The sequence below is a fragment of the Meles meles genome, chromosome 19, assembly GCF_922984935.1.
Source record: "Meles meles chromosome 19, mMelMel3.1 paternal haplotype, whole genome shotgun sequence".
Lineage (NCBI taxonomy): Eukaryota > Metazoa > Chordata > Mammalia > Carnivora > Mustelidae > Meles > Meles meles.
The window spans coordinates 25,930,958-25,953,351 of NC_060084.1; the positions used below are offsets into that span (position 1 = coordinate 25,930,958).

At 52.1% G+C, this 22,394-nt stretch overlaps 1 protein-coding gene across 3 annotated transcripts in view; it reads right to left on the reverse strand.

Moving 5' to 3' along the window:
• Nucleotides 1-22,394, reverse strand: part of NDRG4 (NDRG family member 4) — a 42,139-nt gene that overhangs the window by 17,958 nt on the left and 1,787 nt on the right. For all 3 annotated transcript variants that reach the window (XM_045988171.1, XM_045988166.1, XM_045988167.1), the window contains exon 2: nucleotides 3,462-3,556. In XM_045988171.1, the coding sequence (XP_045844127.1) occupies nucleotides 3,462-3,533 (72 nt within the window). In that variant the 5' untranslated portion in view covers nucleotides 3,534-3,556. The remainder of the gene's footprint in view (nucleotides 1-3,461; nucleotides 3,557-22,394) is intronic.

Consider the following 22,394-nt stretch of genomic DNA (forward strand, 5'->3'; position numbering starts at 1 on the left):
AGAGGGGGCCAGAACCCCACGTGTGTGTCCTCTCTGGGTCTGGTCTAGTGAAGGAAACCTTGTGAGGTGAAGAGAGAAGTGGTACATGTCCAGGAAAAGCAAAGACCCTGGCCCTCTGCCTTGCTTTCTGCTGTGCCTGTCTAGAAACCTCGGCTGTGACAAACAGGGCAGGCCACCTCACTTCACGGCCTCATGTCCGCGAGGATTAAAGAGAAGCGAGGTCACTCTGTCCTTTATACTCCTGCACTTGACCTTCTGTGCTGCACAAGCTCCAGGAGGCTCTACCCATGAGTACATGGATAAATAAGACAGTCAGATCAGGACCAGGATGTTATCCGAGGAGGGCGAGACAAGGGCTGTGCGGCTAATGGACAAGACGGAAGACGACCCAAATCATGGGAGTTAAAAGGAAAAGAATGAAAATCAGCAATTCAGATGTTTTACTCTCAACATAAGGATAAGTTCAACCCCCTGCTTTCTGGCAGTTAGGGTGGTGGGGGCGGTGGACAGAGTGAGCCGGCTCTAGGGGGTCTCCCACCCCAAGAGGAAAGCCAGGTTTCCCTTGGCCGGGACTGTCGCATACACAGTGGCTGTCCTCTGGCCTCACCTCCCAGCTCCTCCAGGGCCTGGGGGTTCTGCCTGCAGGAGGGGTGGAGAGCACCTCCGAACCTCTGAGGGAGGGGATGGTGGTCTCCGGGAAGGGGACGGGGGTCAGGGACGAGGCAGGTGCCTGATGAAGCCTCTCACTGGAAGGTCACACCCAAGCCGGAGGGCAGGGAGGGAGATTGGAGAGATTTCTAGACTCAAGACCCTAAGAGTGGAGAGGAGGAGGCAGTTTTGTGAAAAATAAAATCAACACTAAGGATGATGCAGATAATGGCGGGGCATGCTGTGCACTTCCAGCCGGCTGGGGGGTCCCCGGGAGATGAGAAGGCCTTGGAGGGTCAGGAGCTAAACGAAGAAAGAGCAGCGATGATACACGCCAACCCAGGGCCCAGGAGGTCCTAGAAGGAGAGCAGGAACAGTCGAACAGTCTGAGGCAGACAGGTGGGAGAGAGGGCCCAGCTGGGAGGAGGCCCAGCAGCGGCTTGGGGGAGATGGAGGATGGGGACACGGCCCAGGCAGAAGGAGCAACAAATCCCCTGCGGAGCCCTGGACACGCCTGGCGTCCGGGTCCTCCAAGGCAAGCAAGCCTGGAATGGTGAGCTCGGTGGTGGGTAAGGATGTGGGACTCTGCATTCCCCACTGGACGCAAAGAGTTGGCACCCAGCAGACCTCAGAAGGTTTAAGAAGCGAAGGGACAGACACCTTCCTGCGCTGCAGCTAGGAGAGAGAACGGGGAACGGCTGGGAAAGAGAGAGCCAGAATAGCTCTGGAAGGCCAAGAGTGAGGTCACGAGAATCTGCAGTGGCCATGCTGGGAGCACACGGGTTTCTGGGGGGCGGGGATTGGGGATGGGGGGGCCATTGATGCCCATGTGACCAGGGCTAGGGCACGAGGTTTGTGCCAGGCCGAGGGAAGAGAGAAGCAGTGGGGAGCTCAGGGCTGAAACGCACGCCTCCTTTTGGCAGGGAGGGCATGACACGGTGGCAAACTCGGGTCCGGGTCCAGGAGGGATGAAGGGGGACACCAAAAGCAGCAGACAGAAGGCAGAGCCAGGCTGCTGGTCAAAGGCGCCATGCTCACCAAGTCAGGGCACGAGGGGCAGTAAGGACTGGGCCAGGCTGGCAGGGAAGGGGTGTGGGGGCATCTCTTGGGGTGTCCTGCAGAGGCGGAAGGTGGGAGAGCCAGGCCAGGGTACCCTCAGATCTCTGTGCTGCCCACAGACACCTGGTACCTGCAGGCAGCGCCTCTGGGCAGCTGCTCCGGAACCCCCATGCCTCAGCTCTTGCAGCAGGGTGCAGGGGTCCCCAAGGGCACTGTCTACCCACCTAGACTTGCAAGCAGGCCAGGCTCTGCTTGCCTTGAAATGGGGGTGGCTGGGGGGGGGGGGACTTTTTCAGGAAGTTCTGGGAAACTTCCTTCTTCTGAGACACATCACAATCTGCGATGACCCGAGAGCCTTAGGTGTGCAAGGCTCCACTAGGCCCTGGGGAGACCAGTAATAAAACAGACAGGATCCCTGTTAGGCGGTCAGTATTGGACCTGGAGTTGGAGAAGGCCTCTCTGAGGAGGGGGCATTGGGACAGAGCCTGAATCAAGTGAGGACAAGTTTGGAGCAAGGTACCCCAGGGGAAAGCAGCAGCTGGGGACAGGAGTGGCTGATTCAAGGAAGAGTAGTTGGCCCCTGGGCAGGAGAGGAGACTGGGGGTGGGGTGCAGACCTCCTCCTGGGCCTGGGAAGGACGGTGGTTGCAGCTCGAGCCAGGTGGCAGGCACTGGCCAGCTTTAAGCAGAAAGTGACCTCATGTATTTTAAAAGGCTGTAGGGTAAGGAGAGCACTAGGGAGGCTCTTGGCAGCCCCGAGACAGGAGATGGGGGGCCTTGGAACAGGCCAGAGAGACAGCTAGAAGGAAGGCGGCAGCTCACCAGCCACTCCCTGACCATTCCTGGGGGCTGCCCCCACGTATTCAGTATTCTTACTTGAATTCTTCAGTATTCTTACTTGAAGACAAGGGGCGGGACTGCCAGCCTGGTGTGGTTGGGCCCCTGGAGCCCCAGCCAGCCACTCTGTCCCAGCACAAGGCACCCAGCCGTTCTGGCACGAGGTCCCGGCCGGAGGCTATGAGAAGGCAGGGCAGAGACCAGTGTGCCAAGGTTTTGGGGATGGGGCTCCTGGCTTCCCCACCTGTAAACTGAGGGGTGAGCGGCACAATCAGCAGAGACCCGGGGGCCCCACGCTCAAGGATTCTCTGAGCCGGGGACGCACAGCTTTTCTTTGCAGGGAGGGAAAAGGAGGCTGCGCCAGGCATCACCACAACAAGAAAATGTGGGGTACAAACAACTCTGGAGTCTAACACCCAGTGCCCGGGAGGGGACCCTTGGGGACAAAACAATCTCAAGTGCCTTAGTCCCACTGCTCCGGATGACACTGTTGGTTATAGCTGCCCTCGGTCCTCAGAAGCTTGTGAGGAAGGACAGAGAAGTCCGCAGAGGAGGAAAGTCCCTGCCACTGCCCAGCGGGTACCCTCTTGGGGCTCCATGGCCTTCCAGAACCAAGTTGAGCATGGCTTCCTTCCCAACAGCTCTGTGACCTTGGCCAAGTCAGTTAACTTTCTGTGCCTCAGTTTTCACATCACTGAAATGGGACTAACTCTCCTAAAGAGCCTCCCCACCTCAAAGGCAGCAAAAGCCACAGCGCAGTGGGCTGGGTCTCGGGGTGGCGGGAGGACTCCAGGCGCCCAGCTCCCCAAGGAGGTCCCTGGGCTCCTGGCCATCAGCAAGACTGGAGGGAAGGCACGTGGTTTCCTTCTTGGCCACGAGGTGGCGCCCTCTACCCCAGGACGGCAAAAAGCCACTCACCAGCTCGGCAGCGTCCTGGCCCCGGAGCAGTGGCTTTTCCTCCGGGAATCGCAGCTCCTGCAGCCCCGCCATGGTCACGTCGTGGAGCAGGAGCCCTAGGGAGGGAGGACGACGGTTGGGCCCTACTGCTGAATCTCCCCGGCGCAGAGGAGGGCAGCACAAGCACCGTGCAGGGGCGCAGGGGATAACACCCATCACTTCATTTCTGGAACCCCCGGACCCCCTCCCTTCCTGGTCCCTAAGTGCCCCCTCAGCGCGGGGCTTCGCAGGGGCATAGAGGCTGCGTTTGCAAGACCCGCCTGTTTAGCTCAGAGGTTGTCATTACATTATTTGCTCTTAAAAGTTAAAACACGCTTAGAAAGAAAGAATAAAGAAGAGAAAAAACACCACAGGATGATTCTTAAAACAATTTCAAGAATAATTCTGCATTCATTGAGATGAAGAGGGATGGGTGTGGGGAAGCCGAATGCAGGCGCAGAAGCAGACAGAAGCCCCCTGTGGTTGGAAGTGGACAGTGGGGTCCTGGAGGGCACAGGGAGGAACAGAATCAAGGGCTGCCTTGGGGCTTGGGAGGAAAAGCCTGGCTGGGGATGGCCCTGGGAGCATGGCAGGCAGAGCGTACAGTGAGGTTGAAAGAGGGGTTGGGGAGCTAAATGTTCCAGCCACAGGGAGGGATGACTGCTCAACCCACAGCCCCCAGATACGAGCGCCCAACCCCTAACGGCTGGGTGTCCCTGGGAGACCAAGGCTTCAGTCTGAACCTCAGGAAACGGTTACGTGTGCACATGTGTGTGTGCATGTCTGGCTGGGCGTGTACATTTGGAGGAGGCCGTGGTGAGGGAGAAGGAGTCAATCTGTGGAGCCCCCCCAAAGACCACCCCCCCACACACACACCCGTGATCCTCGCTTGGATCTTATGAGAGCACGGATTAGAACGCACTAAGAGAAAAATTAGCCAAGGAGGTGAAATGGAAATCTGTAAAATGATTAAAATTGACCAATAAATACACGAGAAAATAAAGCTCATGAGAAGTCAAAGAAATTAAAATTAAAACAAAAACAAGATACTTTTTTTTTTTTTCTTTTTTGCCCATGGACTTGGCACAGTGTCGGCTGTGCTGGTAATGATGCATGGAAGCCAGCGCTTCTTGCGTCCCACCTGTGGGTGTCGAAACGGCTACCTCTTTCTGGAGGGCAGTTTTGCAGAATGAATTAAAGTGATTTAAAAGGTTCATGGTCTGGGACTCAGCAGTCCTCTCCCTGGAAGGCATTTCCTAAGGAAACCAGACAGGGTACCTCGTGATTTATCTGTAAAAATGCTCACCTCAGTGCTTTCTCGAATAATAATAATAAACTAGAAAAAGCTAAATGTCCATGAAGAAGGCACCAGACAAACTGTGGGTCAATCACTTGTGAATGATGATGTAATAACATGGGGGAAATTACTGTATTCTAATAAATGGAAGAAGAAGTTATAAAACATACAAGATGATTGAGATGACAAAACAGGACCAGCCCCGCAGACAAGCCTGGAAGGATGCACATCGTAAGGTGTATGGGCACCCTTCCTGGGTGGAGGACTGGAAACAGGGGTCCGCACTCTGAAATCTAGAAAAACCAGCAATTTTTAGAGACGATATGAAGAGCATCGTCAGTTCCTTCTTGCAAGCATTTCACAGCTCATGAAGTACTTCCTTGTGCTATTTAACTTCACCCTCCAGGAAAGTGAGATAAGGAAACCAAGAGGTTCCACGGCATGCCCAGATGGGGCCAGGCCTGGAAACGGGGTCTTTGGATTCCTACTTGGGTCTGGAGCTCATTCCTTAGGGGCCACAGCCCCCTGACCAGGAAGGATGGATTCCTAGCCTTCCTCCCGTTTGTCTGTCCTGCTTCAATTCTATTTTCATCTTCTCAAGGGGGAAGCCCTTAGACTTTCCCTTCTGCCCGGAAAGGCTGACAGTCCCACCAGCTGGTGGGTCAGAAGGCGCCACCCCAGCCTGCCCCTGCCTGTCCCTTCTCCCTGCAGAAGGCCCAGTGACTGCGGAGTTGACGTGGTGGGTGCCGGGGACCCAAGGGCACAGAGGACCTCAGATGGAACCGATTTCTGTGACAGACAGTCAGGACACCATCATGCAGCTCCAGACCTCCCCTGGGCTTCCTTCCCTCCTGTTAGAAGCAGGAAGCATCAGGATTAGGAAGCTAGTGCCTTGAGATTACATGGGAGTCCCCACCGGACCCTAGTCTGGGGCTCAAATAGGCTGAGGTTGGGCTGGGAGCTGCTGGTCACCCAGGCCTCACGGGGACGGCTAATGGAGAGCTACAGAGAGCTCTTGGGAGAGCCCTGTCCCCGGCACAGGGAGGTCCCTGCCCGCTCAGGCCCCAGGTCCCGCACCTCCCGGGGTGCACTCTCTTCCCAGTGGTTTCCGGGGAAACCAGCTAACACAGGGCAGATGGGCTGTATTTTTAGAAAGGCATCCTCTCCCCTCCCCCCTTTCTCTCCCATCCTTTCTGATGTGTGCACACTCATCCATCCATGGTGGAGGGGGGGAGGCGGGGACGGGGAGCTGAAAGAAGGGCCCCCTCCTTGGAAAACTCTTCCCCCATTAGGACTTTTTTTAGCTGCCAGTTTCCGTGAATAACCACCTCGACCGAACGCCCTGGCAGCACTGGGGTGTCCCTCCCCTCACCCAGGCCGGTTACGAAACCCTCCTCCCCAAGGATGGAGCTATTCAGAGGACTGAGAGTGGGCAGCAAAGGGACAGATGGCCCAGGATTGAGGGGGTGGTGGGGAAGGGGGCTGGAGAGAAACCTGATAATCCAGGGAGCTGGGAACGCGGCAGCCCAGGGAAAGCACAGGCAGCCCAGAGCCCAGCAGGTGGTGATGTGGGGCTGCAGACCAGAGACATTCCGACTGGGCTGGCATAGAGGCTTCTTCCCAGGAAAGTTATGATTTAAAAAAAAAAAAAAAGAAAGAAAAGCACCTAGATGCTAAGTTAAAGAAAAATGTAATTCCTTATGAAATCAACACAGTGTACACCTCAAATGTACATAATATTAAATAGCAATTCTATCTCAGTTAAGCTGGGGATAGGAGAGAGATTCCTACCAACCTCCTGCAGAGGAAGCCCGGGCTCAGGTGGCAGGTGGTGGGGGCGGTGCACGGAGCTGGGGGTGCAGGTGGGGGGACGACCCCAGGGGTCTGGGAAAGGAACAGTGATGGTTCTTCTCACCCCATCCTTTTTTCTCCCCTCTGATCCCTGATTCCCTAAAGACAACCCAGAGTGTTCGATCCAAACAAGCCTGGGACCATTCTAACCCTCCGCTTTCGTGCTCTCTCCATCTTGAGGCCTGGAGTCATCGGAACGCTGGCCGATATTTCTTCACTCGCTGCCTAGCTTTATTTTGGGCGAATCATGGAAAGGATGCTTATCTGCAAAATGGGAACCTGAGCGTTCCTGGTTCCTCTGCCTGCCTCAGAGGTGCGTCAGAGACAGTAGATAGAAAATGCTTTTTCAAAGGAAGATTTTGGTACCCATTAGGATGAGACAAAAAGAATTGAGAATAGGGCACTGGGGGCGTCCTTTACTTCCTCTGCACACTGAGGGCAAGCCTGGAGCTCTTTTCCTGCTGTCTTCTGCTGGAGGAGGGATCCCTGCCTACTGGCAGGGAGGCTACACTAATGTTCTCTATAGAGGGAAACGGCCTCTTTGGGTGACAGAGACCTGTCAGCACAGAGGAGATCTGGGAGTGGTAACAGGGGCTCCTGGGCAGTGCGAATGGGGGTGATTCTTTAAGAGGAGTTGCACTTCTTTTAAATTATTTTTGGTTCCGGGGCACCTGGGTGGCTCAGTGGTTTAAGCCTCTGCCTTCGGCTCAGGTCATGATCCCAGGGTCCTGGAATGGAGCCCCACATCGGGCTCTCTGCTCAGCGGGGGGCCTGCTTCCTCCTCTCCCTCTGCCTACCTCTCTGCCTACTTGTGATCTCTGTCTCTCAAATAAATAAATAAAATCTTTAAAAAAATTAATTACTTTTGGTTCCTGGTGTGTGCTTCTTTAAATGTGATTTTATGCTGAGGCTTGGGCTCTATAAACCCTCAGATGAGTTAGGGTTAAAAATATAAGTGATTGGGGGTGCGCTCCTGGGTGGCTCAGCCGGTTAAGTGCCTGATTCTTGATCTCGGCTCAGGTCATGATCTCAGGGTTGTAAGGCTGAGCCCTGGCTTGGGCATGGAGTCTGCTAAAGATTCTCTCTCTCGCTCTCTGTCCCTCCCACCTCTCAAAAAAAAAAAAAAAATATATATATATATATATATATATATATAAGATGTAAGTGACTACTACGGTCATTCCTGAAACTATTCAATGTGTCCATTAAAGTGATCAGCGGTAGCTACATCAACTAATAAAGCAATTTCTGAATGGAAACACTGCTCAGACAGTGGAAGGGCATGTCTGGAAATATACTGTGGGGAGCTTTGTTGTCTCAGCAACTGGGGACCCCTACAAGTGTTTAGTGCCCAGGAGCCAGACAGGAGAAGGGAGCCATGTGGGGACAGTGCTGCATGATGAAGAATCGCTCTCCACCCCAGAAAACCCCTCACTGTCCCACTGAGCCACACAGGAACTGAAGCCGCAGAACGGCAAGACAGAGAATGAAGTCAGCACAGGCAGGAGAAGCCCTCCAGGTGAGCCAGACCTTGTGGGGCAGGAAGAAACTGGACTGAAAGAGAAGGGGCAGGATTGTGCCATGGTTTGTAGTCTTTCAGCTCTAAGAGTGAGGGGGCCTCTAGCAGGTCATGGTCAAGGTCACGGTCCAAGGTTCCCTGTGGATACTGCATTCCTGAAAGTCCTGGTTATAAGATCCCATTATTATGGGAAAAGCCACAAGCAAATGAAATAAGTCGCAACCAGGAGCAGAGTCCGAGGGGGCCTGGCAGCTGCACTGGGGTGCTGGGGAGGAATCTGGGCCACCGACAGACAATGACATTGCAGAAGGTGCACTTGTGACTCATGTCCAAGCCTGGGCACCCAAACGCCTTTCCACCGCTCTCCCCATGCCAGCAAACTAGTTTGAAAAGAATCCCCAGAAACCGGGGGACAAGAAATTTCTGGGGCGACCCCAGAAATGAGGAATTCCACTCCCGAATGCACTATCTAGGGAATTTGGAACCATACCCGTAGCTGGCCCCTTCCAGCCCTCTCCCTGTCCCCATGTTGACCTCAAAAGGCTGGACAGCACCAGGGACAGAGCCCGGATAGGATGAGACCTTCCTTCAGCATCCCTGTTCCACAGATGAGAAAAAAGGAAGGCGCAAGGCAGGAGTGACAGGTGTAGGTCCCTTGTGGCAAATGCAGGAAGGGAACCCAGAGCCTGTGCTCTTGAACCCACACTCCATGTACCTTCTGCCTCCCTCGGTAGATGCCCGACAGCAGGATACAGAGGATAGCACTTATTGCTGGCCCAGGCTTCTAGATCTTCTCTCTGGCCATGGTCCCTTGATTCATACCAGCCTGGACCAGGCCAGCACTGTTTTCCCCTTGACTTGGGCCTATGAATTCCCATTGCCCCATAACCACGGCCACCCTAACAACGCACACCCTCACCCTTCCGGCACATTCCACTGGGCTTAAGGCAGCCACATGTGGATACTGACCCTCACAACTAAGGCCCCCAGCTGACCCAGTGGGCACATTTCTACCCACAGGAAGCACGTGCCTTCGCTTGTGCGGTTCCCTCCAGCTGGAAGGCCTTTCTCCATCACATTCCCTCCATGACCCCAAAAACAGTCATGAATCTTTTCTGAGGGCACCTGATATGTTTTGGTTGAATGAGATGAATGACTGATTCTTCACTTTAGACTCCAAAGTATCGAAAGACGGATAGCATTCAGCATGGGTGAGGTTGTGGGGAAACAGCGCAGGGTTTTATAGACTCGAAGGCTGGATTTATATACTCTTGCTTGCACTGCAGTGGGCTCAGCTTATTTGGAGCGGAACTTGGTAGTTTATAAAAAATGGAAATATCTGTCAACTCTGCAAGTCTGTCTGTAGGTGTTTATCCTAATTACAGGCTACACGGTGAGGCAGGGTGTGCAAGGACGCATTGTTTGGAACAGGAGAAAATAGGTGGAAACACCCAAATGACTGTCAGGAGAATGGGACATCTATACCCCGAGCACCGTAAGCTATTTAAAATATGCGGTATTTCTGTATTTCCGCTGAAATGGGGAAAGCATTCTAAAATACGCAGTCAAGATAAAAAGGGATATCACAGAATATTAAGTATAAACAAACCCATTTAAGCAAAACATATGTGCACCACAATACATATATTTGCAAATTAAAAAAAGAAAAAAAGGCAGGGGCACCTGGTGGCTCAGTCAGTTAAGAGTCAGCCTTCAGGGGCGCCTGGGTGGCTCAGTGGGTTAAAGCCTCTGCCTTTGGCTCAGGTCATGATCCCAGGGTCCTGGGATCGAGCCCCGCATCGGGCTCTCTGCTCCGCAGGGAGCCTGCTTCCTCCTCTCTCTCTGCCTGCCTCTCTGCCTAGTTGTGATTTCTCTCTGTCAAATAAATAAAATATTTAAAAAAAAAAAAAAAGAGTCAGCCTTCAGCTCTGGTCATGATCCCAGGGTCCAGGGATCGAGCCCCACATCGGGCTCCCTGCTCAGTAGAGAGTCTGCCTCTCCCTCCCCCTCTGCCCCTCCTCCCCGCCAGTGCTTCTTTCTCTCTCCCTCAAATAAACAAATAAGAAGTTTTTTTTAAAAAGAAGATTTTATTTATTTATTTGACAGAGAGATCACAAGTAGGCAGAGAGAGAAGGGGAAGCAGGCTCCCTGCTGAGCAGAGAGATCCGGGGCTCGATCCAAGGACCCTGAGATCCTGACCTGAGCCGAAGGCAGAGGCTTAACCCACTGAGCCACCCAGGCACCCCAACAAAGAAGATCTTTTTAAAATAAGTCCTCACCTGAGTCTGGGGAGCTGTAAGAGTGCTTGTCTCTAGGGAAGGATATGGTTTGGAAGGTAGAGCAGGAGATTTTTACTCCACATGGCAGATTTGATCAAATGTAAGATACCACTGATTCTAAGTCACACTAACATTTTATGTACCGACAGAAGAGAAAAAAACATTGCCAGTTGAGACATAACCCATCCCCTACTTTAAACATTTTATCCTGAAAGAATTTCAACTTTCTAGAGAAAGTGAAGAAAAAACAAAGCACAGAAATTGCCCACACCCCCGTCACCCAGCTTCCCCTAATGTCACCGTGCTACAAGACTGTAACACAGCTAGGAGAAACTAGAGAGAGCAGGAAACAAAACACGCCACGATGTTGTGACGTCGTCTACAGACCTTGCATCAATTTCAACAGTCTTCTCAATTATGTCCCAATCCCTGATCTACGTTGCTGGTAGTTCTTGTCAACTTGGGGGCCGTCGTTCAGTCTGTCTTTGTCTTTCATGATGCTGACACTTGTGACGAATGCGGACTGGTTACCTCTTCAGGACGCCCCTCATTTCGGGCCTGCGTGTCACTTCCTGAGGCTCAGGCCGAGGTTACGCATTTTTGGCAAGAACAGAACAGACACCATGTGCCCTTCTCCTTGCATTCCATTAGTAAGTAGGTGATGTCAGTCTGTTTTACTGCTGGGGATGCTGACCTTGACCCCTTGATTCAGGTTGTGTCTGTAGGTTTCTCTGAAGTTACTACTTTCTCTCTGTAATTAGTCAGTATCTTGTGGGAAGACACTTTCAGACTAGGCAACCTCCTGTTTCCCATCACAGTTTCCCCCACTAATCGTAGCAGCCATGGACGCCTCTTGCCGACAGTTATTACTGTCATGTTTTCTTAGGATACTTTTCTGTTTCGAGCATCCCTTCTCTATTTATTAATTGGAGTCCTCCTGTGAGAAAGAGCTCTCCTTTCTCTTCCATTTACTTCTTCATTCAATTACTTGTTTACATCCATATGGACTCAGGGATAGTTATTGTATGGAGTGGGTTGTAATCCATTGCTATCATTATTTCATTGTTTAAACTGTGTCAGATTGGGCCATGGCGGGGCAGGCTTCTCCAAACGTTGGCACCTCCAAGGTGGGTTCTTTAACCCACATCATTCATTCACACCATTTACTTTCTGAGTAGTTTCTAATTTTCTAGTCCCTTATGATGTTCAAAACTCACTTCATATTTTCTCTGCCTGAATCCTGGAATCGACCGCTTCTCCAGGGAGCCCAGTCTCCTTGTACTGCAGGGTGCTGTTTAGAAACCAAGATTTAGGCACTAGGGATGCTCACTGCCACTGGGGTGCCACTGTTCTAGGTGGTCTCAACAGGCAGAGTTAGGATATGTATGTCAGTACATTAACACACACGCTTCTGTATCTATCCGAGTGTGTGTGCACAAATCTGAAATTTATACTGATACCTTCAATTCCCAATTCAACACCAGTTTTTTTTTTATTTGTTTATTTTCAGCATAACAGTATTCATTGTTTTTGCACAACACCCAGTGCTCCATGCAATACGTGCCCTCCCTATTACCCACCACCTGGTTCCTCAACTTCCCACCCCCCCGCCCCTTCAAAACCCTCTGGTTGTTTTTCAGAGTCCATAGTCTCTCATGGTTCATCTCCCCTTCCGGTTTCCCTCAACTCCCTCTCCTCTCCATCTCCCCATGTCCTCCATGTTCTTTGTTATGCTCCACAAATAAGTGAGACCATATGATACTTGACTCTCTCTGCTTGACTTACTTCACTCAGCATAATCTCTTCCAGTCCCGTCCATGTTGCTACAAAAGTTGGGTATTCATCCTTTCTGACGGAGGCATAATACTCCATCGTGTATATGGACCACATCATCCTTATCCATCCATCCTTATCCATTCGCATCTTGGTTCTTTCCACAGTTTGGCGACCATAGCCATTGCTGCAATAAACCTTGGGGTACAGATGGCTCTTCTTTTCACTACATCTGTATCTTTGGGGTAAATACCCAGCAGTGCAATTGCAGGGTCATAGGCAAGCTCTATTCTTAATTTCTTCAGGAATCTCCACACTGTTCTCCAAAGTGGCTGCACTAACTTGCATTCCCACCATCAGTGTAAGAGGGTTCCCCTTTCTCCACATCCTCTCCAACACACGTTGTTTCCTGTCTTGCTAATTTTGGCCATTCTAACTCAACACTAGTTTTTTTAAAAGAAATTTTTAATTTTTTTAAAGTAGGCTCCACAGCCAACATGGGGTTTGAACTCATGACCCTGAGATTAAGAGTGGCATGCTAAAAAAAAAATTTTTTTTTTCTAATTTCCCCCTTTTTTGTAATTTTTTTCTGCCATGGTAAGAAGTCTGGCCCTCATCCTCCATAATATTTTTGCTTACTTGTTCACTCCTAGGATACACACAAAGTAATTATATATATATATATTTTAAGATATAATTTATTTCAGATGGGGAAAGAGCGAGAGAGAGCACGAGTGGTGGGGAAGGGAGGACGGAGAAACAGAGTCCCCCCTGAGCAGGAAGACCGGTGCAGGGCTCCATCCCAGGACCCTGGGATCATGACCTGAGCTGAAGGCAGACGCTTAACCCACAGAGCCACCCGGGCGTCCTCACGAAGTAATTTTAGAAGTCCTGCTCATATAATGAGTTCTTATTATCCAGAAATTTTTGTACATACTTTATCTAGTTTTTTGTCCTTTACTCTTTTAGACTCATACCCAGATTTTTAAACTTTTTGTTTCCTTATTTGAGAAGGGGAGAAAGGTGGGGAGAAGCAGAGGGAGAGGGAGAGAGAGAATCTGAAGCAGGCTCCATGGAGCCTGACGCCGGGCTTGATCTCAGGACCCCTAGTCACGACCTGAGCCGAAATCAAGAGTCAGACGCTCAACAGACTGAGTCACCCAGATGCCCCAGATACAGATTTTTAAAAGCATCTATCACTCTTATAAATTAAAAAGGAACATACACATGAAATAAGTTCTTTAAGGTCTTCCTAAAACCTCTCTACATTCAGGGTCCGATGCCCAAGTCACTCTGTCTCGAAGTTGTTGCAGCCGCATGCTGTTCCACACAGTCCCTGCTCCTCTGACGTCAGCATTTGACATCAGGGCTTCCCTATCATCCCCAGGATTTTCCTCCCACTGAGAACTCGGAGATGCAGGAGGCAGCAAGGACAGCTGCTGAGCCCGCCCCACCAACACAGACTGCATTTTAGATGTTCAAGCACGGAAAAGATACGCGTCTCGGAGCTGACATAACAGAACTCTTTCATAAAATTTCCTTCTGCTGAGGCTCGGCAAGAGTGTGGAAGCTCTGATTCGGTGCACGTCATGGCTCCAGGGATAAAACACAGGCATACTAAACCTCCAATCCCAGACCAGGACCAAGGAGAGATGGAACTAGAATCCCAGTAACACATTTCACGTGGGCAACTGCTGTAGGAAACCAATAAGAGAGTCCCACTGTGGCAGAGACTAATTGTCCACCAATATCAGCTCTCCCCATCTTCCTTAAGAATAGATCCCTATACTTTCCTTTCTTTTTTTTTAAACTTGGTATTCATTCACTCACTCATTCATTTATTCATTTAATTATAGTATGCTCTACACCCATCCTGGGGCTTGAACTCATGACCCTGACATCAAGAACTGCATGCTCTACTGACTGAGCTGGGAGCTCCTACATCCCTACATTTCAGATGGGCAGGTGGATCACAGGGATAAAACTTAATCTATGACCACATGACAACATTCTGCCAAAGAGATGTAAATGGAAACATGTGATTTAAAGGGAGGAGACGTGCCATTCTTCAGTCCACCTCCTTTCCTACTGACTGGAATATAGATGTGATGGTGGGAGCTTCAGCAGCTGTTTTGGACCCTGGGGTAGGATACTAAGGAGTCTGGGTACCTGAGAATCATGAAGCCATCATTCTGGATGGCCTATCTTCAGATGCTGTTTATAAAATAAATACACTTTTGGGGTGCCTGGGTGGCTCAGTGGTTTAAAGCCTCTGCCTTCAGCTCAGGTCATGATCTCAGGGTCCTGGGATCGAGCCCCACATTGGGCTCTCTGCTCAGCAGGGAGTCTGATTCCCCTCTCTCTCTGCCTGCCTCTCTGCCTACTTGTGATCTCTCTCTGTCAAATAAATAAAATTTAAAAAAAAATTCAAAATAAATACACTTTTATCCTGTCAATCTATCATTATCTTGGGTTTTCTGTCCCATTCTGTTCAAACTATCTAAACATGGGACATTTTTCTTGGAGGCCCACCCTAACATGCTGAAGGAGCAGGAAGCAAAGGGAAAGGAAAGGGCTTGCCCAAAGGAAATCAGGGGGATGCTAGAGCTCAGCCAGAACTTGTAGCTTCCCCTTTCCTGGGGGGAGCATAACCCATGAAGCAGTCCTCTCCGTCGCTCTTCAGCAAGTGAGCCAGCCCCTTCTCCCCCACCCCTCATAGGCTCACAGTAGCTGTGCTGATATGGGTAACCATGACCTACCTTAATTAGCTGAAAAGCCCAGTTTGGCTTTTTTTTTTTTTCTTTTTCCCCACAGATTCTCAAGCTGATTTAACACCAGCGCTTGAATTCAGCTGTGTATCTGCCTCATTTGGCAAATTTCCCAGAAACCAAGATATACTTGTCCTGGATCTTTGTGCAAGATTTAAAGAGGTAAGCTAAGGCAACAAGCCTCATCCAGCTCAGGGGGCTGCAATATGGTCTGAATTAAAGAGAGAATAAGAAGCTTTCTTCCTGGGCATTTTCCCACAGGAAGCCCCGATCCCCCCCCACAATGCCATCATGCATTAGTGTTTCCAGGAACAGCATTCCCCTAGCAGAGAAGGGCTCACTCCACGCGACTCCTAGCGTCTTTCCACTCCAGACACAACGTCTCCAGAAGGGACCTTGTCGGACCCACTCAGCACCCAGGTCCCTTCTTGTCATGGCACCTGGTTTCTCTTTGGGAGACAGCCCCCCTGCTCTATTCTCAACCCGTGGGCTTCAGGCGCGGAGAACCACAGCTCCAGACACAACCACGTGGCTCAGACCTAAGTCCTTCTTGCATTCATTTACTCACCAGATACTGACTGAGCACCTACTGTGTGCTGGGCACCATTCCAGGCACTGGAGACCATTACAGACAAGACATCCTGCCTCTGGGGAACTTTCTAGTGGAAGCGGCAATCGACATGTCTGAGTAAATGAATACAGTGTGTCAGATGCGCCAAGTTATCCGAGGAAGCGGTGTCAGAGAAGGGACCAGACGGCGGGGCTGGGGGGCTGCGGGGCTGCGGTCTGAACGGCGCAGGTAAGGGAGAGGGCCCTGCGGACGTGAAGAAGCCCTCAGGGCAGAGAGAAGGGCAGAGGTTTGAGGCAGCCGTTTGCCTGGCATGCAGGTACCTGCGAGGAAGCCGGCATGGCTGGAGGGGCGGTGGTGGGGAAGGACCTGGGGACAGAGCAGTAAGGGCAGGAGCATCAGACCATATGGTGCCTTGAATGTTGTTGGAAGAACTCTGGTTTCTGAGTGAGGGGCCCTGGAGCGTTCTGGCACTTCAAAGACTCCTTCCACCTGCTCTGTGTGGAGCAGACATGGGGGTGGGAACACGGAGACCAGCTGCAAAGATCCAGAGGGACTCGAAAGTGACAGTGGAGGTGGAGAGTCCTCCGATTCGGGTGCGTCCTCAAGGCAGGGCCGGTGGGAGCTGTGGGCCATGGACGTGGGGCATGAGCGAGGGACAAGAGTCAACAGTGACTCTTGCTATTGGAGGAAGACAGCTGGGAACAAGAGGCTGGGGGACAGCTTGGGGACAGGTGTAACCTTGAGTGGGTAGAGCTACACCTGTCCGGGCTGCTGACATCACCACAGAGTTGGGGCCCAAACTCATGAGACCCGATGGGGCCAGCTAGGGGGTGAGTGAGCCCAGAAAAAGGAGAAGAGGGGAAAGCAGGCGTGAGGCAGGAGACGGGGGCTGGGAACCATGTGAATGCAACAGAGAGCCTGGCCTCAGAGACAGACAGGGAGGGCTGCGAGCTCCAGTCAGGACCAGGCCCTTGCTGGCCTCCTTAGGGGTAGAGAGGTGATGAGGATGATGGTCTGCGAGCCCGCCGCCATCTCGCCATCTTTTTTTTTTTTTTTAAGATTTTATTTATTTATTTGACAGGCAGAGATCACAAGTAGGCAGAGAGGCAGGCAGAGAGAAAGGGAAGTAGGCTCCCTGCTGAGCAGAGAGCCTGACATGGGGCTCCATCCCAAAACCCTGGGATCATGACCCCAGCCGAAGGCAGAGGCTTTAACCCACTGAGCCACCCAGGCGCCCCCGCCATCTCGCCATCTTGAGGCAGGGACTGACTTAGAACCTAACCAGCCCAAAGGACTGAACAGGTAGGAGTTGGGGGGGAGGGGAGAGAGAGTCTGGTGGCCCTGTGTGTCCTGGGTCCACTGTGCTGCACAGACACCCCCCAGTTCCCTCGGTGTCACTCTATGTTCCGTTTCTGCAAAGCAGAGTCCTCACACAACGTCTAGGGTCTTCTCCCCCACATGGTCCGGCGCTCACACACGGGCAGCCGGGCTGGGGTGTGGGGTCGGAGGCTCACAGACCTGGAGGCAGGAGTTCATCTCTGCACTCGAATGGCAACGGCACGGTGCACTCCAGCTGCTCAGGGCTTTTTCAGCCCAGCACATCTTGGGGCCTCCAGGCCTTCTAGATGACCACTTGAGATTGCAAGGGACTTCCGGGTGACCACGACAGCCCCCTCCACCCTGTCCCAGGACGCCGGCAAATATTCTGGAACTGGCCAGGCCTTTAGGAGAGATGGGCTGAGAGCTCTCACCGTAGGCATGAGGGACAGCACGTGCAAGGACTCAGGGTGGGGCAGACGGGATTCTCCAGGCAGCCTGGTGGACATCCAGCTGGCCTCCCTGTTCCACTCCCAGGCCCTGGGTCCCAGCAGCCCATCTCTACTTCTCAACACAAACACGGGGAAGACTTCTGGCACTCCCACGCCCGGCCCCGGAGCAGACTGTCAGGAAACGCTCGCAGCGGCACAGGACAAGATCCTGGCTACAAACTGCAGACTTGGCTACGGGACCCCCCTCAGGCTAGCGAGAAGACAGGCCAGAAATAGTCCCCCAGGAGGCTAGGGTCCCCCCATCGCACCTGCCGGAGACAGGGTGCATCACCAGGCATGCAGCACCTGCCTGGCCTTATCTCTCCCAAAAGGTGAACTGTAAAAGCAATTAGGTCCTCAAAGGTATTTGTTGTGGGGCTTACGATGTGCCATGTGCCGTCGCTCTGGCTGGAGCGTGCCTTTCGTCTGTGGTTTGGGGTTTTGAGCGCTTGATGACTGCCACCAGAGCTCTCTGTCCCCATGCAGAGACGGGTTTGTGTCAATGCTCATGGGGTGGTCTTCTGCTGACAGAACAGCATCACGGCACTCTCTCAGCTGACCCTGCCGGCTTGGCTCAGGGTCACGGGGCCGGGGCTGATCAGAACCAGCTCCCCCCAACCAGCCCCACAGTCTGTCTACCCCCCTATGCTGCCAGCCTCCGCAGAGGCTCCGAGTCGGCTCTGCACGCCGGACCTGGGTTCCTGGGCTGCTCTAGCCAATCACCACCACCTCGGAGGCTTCAAACAAGACCTATTTATCGTCGTATCATTCTGGTGGTCAGAAATCCAAACTCCATCGCACTGGGTGGAAATCAAGGTGTTAACAAGACCATTCTGCCTCTGGAGGTTCTAGGGGAGAATCTGCTTTCCTGCCTTTTCCAGCTTCTAGAACCCTGTTCCTTGTGCCCCTAGATGGATGGCCTGTCTTCCACCTTCAAGGTCAGGAGCGCGCAAGGGAGAAGTCTTGGTGCAGGCGCCCCATCACCTTCTTCCGCACTCTGCGGTCAAATCCCCCTCAGCCCTGCTCCCCTGTAAGGATACATGTGGTTGCATTTAGGGTCTACCTGGCTATTCCAGGAGAATGACCCTATCTCAGGTGCCTTAACTGAATCACACCTGCAAAGTCTCTTGTCCTATAAGGTAACATTCCTAGGATCTAGGGGTTAGGATCTGAGTATCTTTGGGGGCCGTTACTCACCTAGTGCACTCCCTACCCCTGCTGTGGTCTGGCCGTCCTTGTGTGTGTCAGACTGTTCACTGTGCCCCAGGTGACTTGGTGGCTTTCTCCTCCCTGAACTTATGGAAAACCGACTTCAATATCCACCTTGAAGGACGGCTCTGCCCTCAAGTTTTCCAAGAACACACTCCCTCCCTAGCCCTGGACTTCAGCTCTTCCTCTGAGTTCCCACTGGGTTGATTTCATCAGAATCCCAGCACTTAGCACTTTCCCCTCTACGCTTGTTCATTTTTAGTTTTTAAAAATAGAACTCGAGTTTCATGTAACACACATTCCCTGAGGAAAGTCAGAGACACAGAAAAGCAAAAAAAAAAAAAAAAAAGTAAAAAGCACATATAATCCCTACTTGCCAGAGGAAACCACCGTCGACATTTTTACTTATGCCCTTTCATCATTTTTCACTGCTGATCAACATGCTGAACAGGGATTTTTCTAAAAACAAACAAACAAACAAAAAAACCCCGCACTGTTTGGAAACATGTTTTTGGACTCTGGAGCCAGATATCCTGGTTCAAATTCCAGCTAGCCACTCACCATCTGTGTGACTTATGGAAAGGTAATAAACCTCTCTGTGCCACATATGGAAAGGTATTTAACCTCTCTGTGCCGCACTGGCCTTATCTCTAAAAAGGAGGAAATAACAGCACATGCCTGAAAGGGTTGTTAGAATATACAGAAAGTGCTCAGGGCTGGGCCCAGCACGTGCCAAATGCCATACAGGTGTGAGCTGTCATCACTGTTATTATTATCATTAGGAATGCAAGGGAACGTCTGCTCAGGTGGCCCAATCACTTTAGGTAGTATGATTTGCAGCTGCTGGGGTTCCCTGGTATGAGGGCACTCGCATCCATTTACCCTCTCTGCTGTTAGGCACTTATAGTGTTCCAGTTTTTTTTTTTCTTCTTCTCTAAACAACTACAGGATAAACATCCTTGAACAAACACCTCTGCACACATCTTTATTTGTTCCCAAAAATTCAACTGCTGAGTCACAGATCACACAGATTTTTGAACTTCTGATACATCATTGCCAACGTGCCCTTCATAAAAGTTGCCCTTCCCCCAACCTGGGGCCCTGGGCTGACTCTAAAGTCTCTTCTGTCTGCAGACCAGCCTCCTTACCCGTCTGGGTGTCCCCCGCACCCACCCTGCAGTCCCCCTGCCCCCCAGCGAAGCCGCGACGTTTGCTGAACTGGATGAACGGGAGATGAGGTTTGGGGATCCTATTTTCAGCCTCCTGGGATAAATCTATGCTTCTCATTTTCCCCCACATGTAAAATGTGGGTCAACACACCTGCCAAGGCTCAAACACTATTTAAAGGTCGTCTACTAAATTGCGTGGGACTAAATATTCCATGCATTAAAACGACACCGAAATTCCAGACAGAACAGGCAAAAGTTTGGCTTTTTAATCACACATCAAGTGATTAAATTCGGGCATTTTTAAGCCACTTCCAGCATCCAATATCAAGGCTCCCAAGGGACCACACCAGGGACCTAAATCCGCCCTGCTAGAGCTCTCTCTAGTGTCCAAGCCACTCTGGAAGCATACTGTTTGCGTACAAACGCACACGAGCCATCACCTTCCTCCGTGCAGGCAGACTGATTGCCTGCTTGCCCCCACCACAAAAGGCACCGAGAGTCTGCCTTCTAGGACAGTAGCAAGTTAGTGCGTGGGCCTGGCAGCGTCCTGGGCTCCTTCTCACAGTGCTCATGAGGGACGGCCCCTATTCCCATTTTGCTGGCCAGGAGACTGAGGCTCAGAGAAATTGAGAATTTTCTGAGGAGCTGAGAAAAAGAGAGCAGACCCTGACGTAACATTCTCTGGTCACCAAATCCCTGCCCTCCGCACCCGTCAAGACACCGAGGGCATCTGGAAAATGCTGGTCACCGTGGGCATCAGTCCTCTGTGAGATTTCCTAGAAAGGCCCCTAGCACCCGCTTCTCTCTGCAACAAACAGACATGCTCAGGCTGCGCATGACACCTTCCGGACACCTTCCTGACCCCACAGGGGAGGGGCACCTGGCCTTCCGCACCTGATGTGAGAGCTGTGATGTCACTCCAGATGCCGTGCCCCAATTCGTCCCATGTGACAGGAACCTGAGATCTTAGCAGAGTCCCCCAGGGGCACATCTCAGGGCAATCTGGATTGTGTGGAGAAGCCAGAGAAAGAACTGGAACATTCCAGAAGACGAGACCCCAGGACAAGGAGAAAACTTGGGGACATCGGCCCTACAACTGCCATTTGCTGACTGCCTGCCGGACACTGCACTCAGCATTCACGCCTGTTCTCACAGCTCACTGCTGAGGAACACAAGCAGGTAGGTACTGTGATGATCCCATTTTACAGATGGGAGCAGTGTAGAGCAGCTCAAAGACTGGCCTGAAGCCAGGCAGTCTGAACACACAGGATGACTCAGGACTCAGGGCTGAAGCTGAGCTCCACCTCTTCCCAGCTGTATGAAGGGACTGACCTCACTGGGAAAATGGGTGTAATAACAAATGGGGAGAATGTGAAAACTATAAACAAGCTAGAGAAGTAGGAATTCAGCCAACAGGTTTAATGAAATAATTCGCTAATGCTGACGTGGGGGGCAGGGAGTTACAGGTCTCTAAGAAATTATCCTGGAGACATATCAGATGGACATGCTAGGTGTGCCTGGGTTCCACCGACAATTATGAGACACTTGCTGTATGCCTCCACAATAAACTAGGCACTGTGCTGACCTTGACCTGCTCATCTTCCAACAGAAGAGATGGGTCAAAATCTCACAGATGCATGTGAACAGGGTAAGGTGGAGGAGGGACAGGACCAAACTCCCTAGGGGCCAACCCGCCAGGGGAAAGGGGGGGGCTCTCCATTACAGCAACAGCAAAGGTTAAGGAACCAGAGGAAGATGAAGCCCCAGAGGTGCCCACCGGGGCCAGGCCCCTCACCTGTGCTACTACCTCAGAGAGCCTCATGCCGATTCTCAGAGGAAGGGGCCAGAAGTTCCATCTCCAAGAGGAGAAACCTGAAGTCATAGAGGTTAAACTGGCGAGCAGTGGGGTTGGGATCTGAACCCTTGTCTGTGGGACAAAGAAGAGGACAGGAAGGAGTTGGGGGGATGGCTGCCAAGACCACAAGGCAGAGAGCGAAGGGATGCACTGGTTTTCAGGCCCTGGTGGAGGTGCAAGGGTGGGGGTCTGTGACAGTGCCTTAGGGGATCCTGTTCCAGCTGGCCAGCGGGGAGGGCCAGGGAGGAGGCTTAAAGAGTCTGCCAGAACGCTCAAGCCTGTCTGATGAGGGAGGAGGGGCCCTGACCCCAGTACTCAGGAGATAACAGCACACTGCCCCCAGGACCCCAAAGCTGGGCCCCCCATTGGAGCCCCCACACATGCCTCCTGAGAGCATTCTTCCTCCAGGCCCTTCTGAAGCCAAAGAGGGGAAGGGGAGGACCCAGAAGTTCTGCCTTCCATGTAGGGCTCAAACACCCACGGGCTTATAAAAACTTCCCTCAAGGGCATTAGCAAGTGCAGTGGCCTGTGCGGTTCCCTTTAAAGTCCTGTGGGCTGGCCCGCCTCAAGTGAGCTCTACAAGGAAAAGCTGGTAAGGGAGGGGAGGGCCAGCCCCGGTGGCTAACTGGACTCAGACGTGGCCCCACTGAGCACCTGGGCAGATTTTCCAGCGCTTCCCTTGTGAGCGGTCATGAGCCGCAGGTGAGTTAGCTCTCACTCACAGCCTGAAAGCTCACCAGACCTCCTTCTCCCTGTTCCGGCCCCTCCAGCCTCCGCATCACTCCCAGGGCCTGTGTATCAGCAGGTCTCTCCATC